The sequence below is a fragment of the Plectropomus leopardus genome, unplaced genomic scaffold, assembly GCF_008729295.1.
Source record: "Plectropomus leopardus isolate mb unplaced genomic scaffold, YSFRI_Pleo_2.0 unplaced_scaffold14569, whole genome shotgun sequence".
NCBI classification, from domain to species: Eukaryota; Metazoa; Chordata; class Actinopteri; order Perciformes; family Serranidae; genus Plectropomus; species Plectropomus leopardus.
The window spans coordinates 687-4,670 of NW_024615578.1; the positions used below are offsets into that span (position 1 = coordinate 687).

The 3,984-nt window shown below is 38.6% G+C and overlaps 1 protein-coding gene across 1 annotated transcript; it reads left to right on the forward strand.

The window, feature by feature from the left end:
• Window positions 1-370: 370 nt before the first annotated feature.
• LOC121964212 (elongation of very long chain fatty acids protein 4-like) lies at window positions 371-3,382 on the forward strand (the record flags this gene model as incomplete). Its single annotated transcript, XM_042514426.1, has 3 exons — window positions 371-451; window positions 2,934-3,105; window positions 3,255-3,382. Coding segments are annotated over 3 exons (381 nt in total), but the record flags the coding sequence as incomplete, so codon positions are not given.
• Window positions 3,383-3,984: the final 602 nt, after the last annotated feature.

Consider the following 3,984-nt stretch of genomic DNA (forward strand, 5'->3'; position numbering starts at 1 on the left):
GACTAATCAACAATTAATACAGTCCTACTTTATATATTTTCTCAACCAAGTAATTGTGCATTTGATCACCTTGTTTATAGTTTGTAATGTAGAATATGCATTTGCAATACCTGCAGTTTCTGCAGTATGCAGATTCTGCTGAAGCAATGATCTCCAGTCGCTGAGGTGTAAGAGTTCTTAGCTGTTCCTAACAACCTGCTGGTTTTATAGAAAACTCGAAACTTGTTGGGAAAACATCCTTTTTTTGCAAAACAGTTTATCAACAGGGATTACATGTGTTCACTGCAGTTGCTTTTTCCATATCTTGGGAAATATTAGCCATTTTTCTCTCAGCCTCTTTCTGACTTTGTGGTTTCTTTCTTCTCATCAGCTTCTACTAGGCTCTAGAGCAGCCGGGTACAGTTACCTCTGTCAGCCTGTCAACTACTCCAATGATGTCAATGAAGTCAGGGTAAGCTTCCTTCAATACACACATCACCGCCACACACAAACTTTCATGGGGAAACCTCAAGGAGATCTGTGCATTTAGTTTTGTCAGGGGGGTTAAAGGAGGAAAGAGTTTATATCTGTCGTGATTTCAGGACAAACAGGGTGTGGCCAGCACTCAGATAGGCGGGATTATTCGGTCTCACCACCGTAACACTCCACCCTTAGCTCCACCCTTTGGGCCTTGCTCTTTCATGGTGGCATGATGCCACACCAACTCGGCTTAGAGAGCAACCATGTGTACTATGTGCATGTGTTTATCAGGCCGGTAGAAAGGAAGAGTCAGGGTGGACTGTATAGAGACAGAGCGCATACCAGTCCATCACTCTTCACTGATTTTGTACTGCATGAAAGTGCCTCCTTGTCATTTATGTCTGTTACCAAACAACAACAAAAATGTCCCAATGTGGTGGGATGCACTACCAGCAGTGTAAAAAACTGCACGTTCAAGAGAACAAAAGTGGATACAGATGTGAGGCATCAGCAGGGAGTGGGATCCTGACACTCAGTATGCTGTGTACAGCAAGCGTTTTGCTAATTTGATCAGAGACACCATAGAGGTTGAGGCTAATCAAGCTAAACAAAGCCTGGTTTTGTTGCTTTGTTGAGGTATGTCACCTCTGGCCATTTATTGGCATCATTTCTCAAAGATAATCAAGGGATGCTGAGCCGGACCAACAATTTTGAGTTTGTCAATATAACTTTCCTTCTCTAGTAGACATAAGGTGCTAAAATAAACATTTGACTTGCTGAAATCTAATGTTTTTAGTAGAGTCAGACCGATGTATTAGTGGGGCGATTTTATCAGCCGATATTGGCCCATCACAGATATATTGATATTGGATAATATGTTGTCCAATATGCACCATATAATAAGAAAGAGACGCTTAGAGTAATTTAGAATAATCAAATTCCCAATATAGTTTATTGCTTCAGTTACAATCAAATTTAGCTATAAAATACCCTGCCACCATTACATTTTCTTTGTCAGAGGTATTTATAACCATATCTGAGGGATAATGGCATTGCCTCATTGCATAAATAAATAATGTTGGCCAATATTTAAATACTGGAATTTTTTTACTCCCCAATATATGTATCAGCCACAAAAATCCAGTATCGTTTGGGCTAGTCAATGCTTCACCCCTCAGTTGCATATTGTGACATCACTAGTGTTTTAACAGTAGCATCAACACATATCAAAAATGTTTACATTACCAGAGAAATGTACGCAGGAAGGGATGTCTGCGTTGTTGATGTTGCGGGTTGTTCTCACTGGAGGACGTTTGTAGGTGGAACTTCCCTTGATGAGTGTTTCCTGAACAGGGAGTCAGGAGTACTTCTCACATACACTGTAGAACAAACCACAGCTTTAGAATGGAGAAAACACACGTTTAATAGTGACCACATTTGCAATATACAGTCAACACACTATAACTGCGGGAAATATACGGTTTATCACACAGTTACTTCAAATGTATGATATCTGAGTGACAAAGTAGTCTGCACACTACCCTCACGTTATGCTATTAATCCTACAGGCATGATGTTACTTAACGCTATGTTTTAAGCTTAATGATTTACTTTAATTTTATTTTTTTAACTGCAAAACATGAAGATTTAGTTTTGTGTTTTAGTATTTTGGTCATTTTTTTTTAAAAAACCTTGTTCTTACATGTATTAATAAAAAACTGGGGATGTTCCTCATGATTCATTTTAAACTTAACCTAGTCAACTAGTTTAAAAGTAAAAACCCTTTGAAAACAGTCAAAACTGAGCACAAATAATTTTTTAAGGTTAACCGCTGTCCAAAAAATGATTACTTATATTATAAAAGCAATTTGTCGTCATTGGTCACATTTTTCAATAACCAAATCGTATTAAAAATGCTGCTGAAATGTGTGGCACTCTGCATTGTGAATTATGAGCATTTCACATTGTCTTAAAAAACACAACAAATTACTAAATGAAATAAAAATACTGTAAAGCCATGCTAGTTTTAGTTTCCGACTAACAAACTTGCTACTTGCTAAATTATCCGGGTTTGTTCAATTTTTCCTTTTTTTTTTTGCATTGTTAACATTCTGTAATTTTAATGTGTGTGTGTTAATAAAATAATAATTTTAATAATTACTATTTCTGGTGCCAACCAGTAATAGTAGCAACTTTAAATCAACTAGTTGACTAATTTCGCACATCCTTGATATAAACTGCTGTCTGCTGTTGTAATTATTCAGTTCTTTAATCAACTATCCTACGTGACTGTAATTAGATAGAGGCTTTAAAGGGCTGATAATTCAGACCTTCAAGTGACTCTAATGAAGACTACACCAGTGTCTGCACATTGTAGGTGCAGTCTTAAGCTGTTATCCATCAAAGATGGTATCGCATACAGATCTGCCACCGCAAGCTGCAATAATTAACTCCTTCCTGTTTCTTGTCTTCAGATAGCATCTGCTCTCTGGTGGTACTACATCTCCAAAGGAGTGGAATTCCTGGACACAGTCTTTTTCATCCTGAGGAAGAAGTTCAATCAGGTCAGCTTCCTCCACGTCTACCATCACTGCACCATGTTCATCCTTTGGTGGATCGGCATCAAATGGGTCCCCGGCGGACAATGTGAGTATATGGATCTTGACAAATCAGCTGCCAAATTCTTTAGATTGCTCTTGGCTTTGTGCCAAATGAGATTTAGTTTCACGCTAGCTATTTAGTAATAACATGATCTCCAACATCTAATACAAATTTAACTCTTTGTGTTTCTGCAGCATTTTTTGGTGCAACCATCAACTCTTCCATCCATGTCCTCATGTACGGTTACTATGGCCTGGCAGCTTTGGGACCTCAGATGCAAAAGTACCTCTGGTGGAAGAAATACCTCACCATTATTCAGATGGTGGGTATAACTTTATGGCTTTGTTTTTACGGGGGGTTTTGGGTGCTGTAAATAACTGTAGACCTGAGTATAGTAGAGTGGTGCAGGAATGAGTCCTGTTAGTATGCCACAGAGCTTATTTTCAATCCAAACCCCAATGGAAAAATCCAATTGGCTTTTTGTTGAGGGAACCAGGGCAATGTTTAGCTCCAGGTTGGCCTACAGAAAAACAACATCCCTGCAGTGCTCTATTGGCTGTCATGCTCCAACCCAAAGCATGGCACGTATTTTTGTCAATTGGGGCTGGGTATCATTTAAAAAATGATGATACCAGTAGAAATACCAGTACCCTTAAAGTGATATCAATACCTATGGAGTATTTCATTCCATATCTATAATGTGGATGAAGCGGCGTCTTCATTCACTTTTAATTGTTTTGGTGGCATCTTGGCACACTGAACTGCCTACTCAATCAAATACACCACAATGGGTCTTAGCTAACTGTAAGCATCATATGGCTAACGTTATCTAATGATTAATAACGACAGAGTAAAGCCGTTTTGGTGTCAGTGTGCCTTTGTTGGGATCATAAACGGTTCAGTGTTGGATGTAAGGCGTCATTT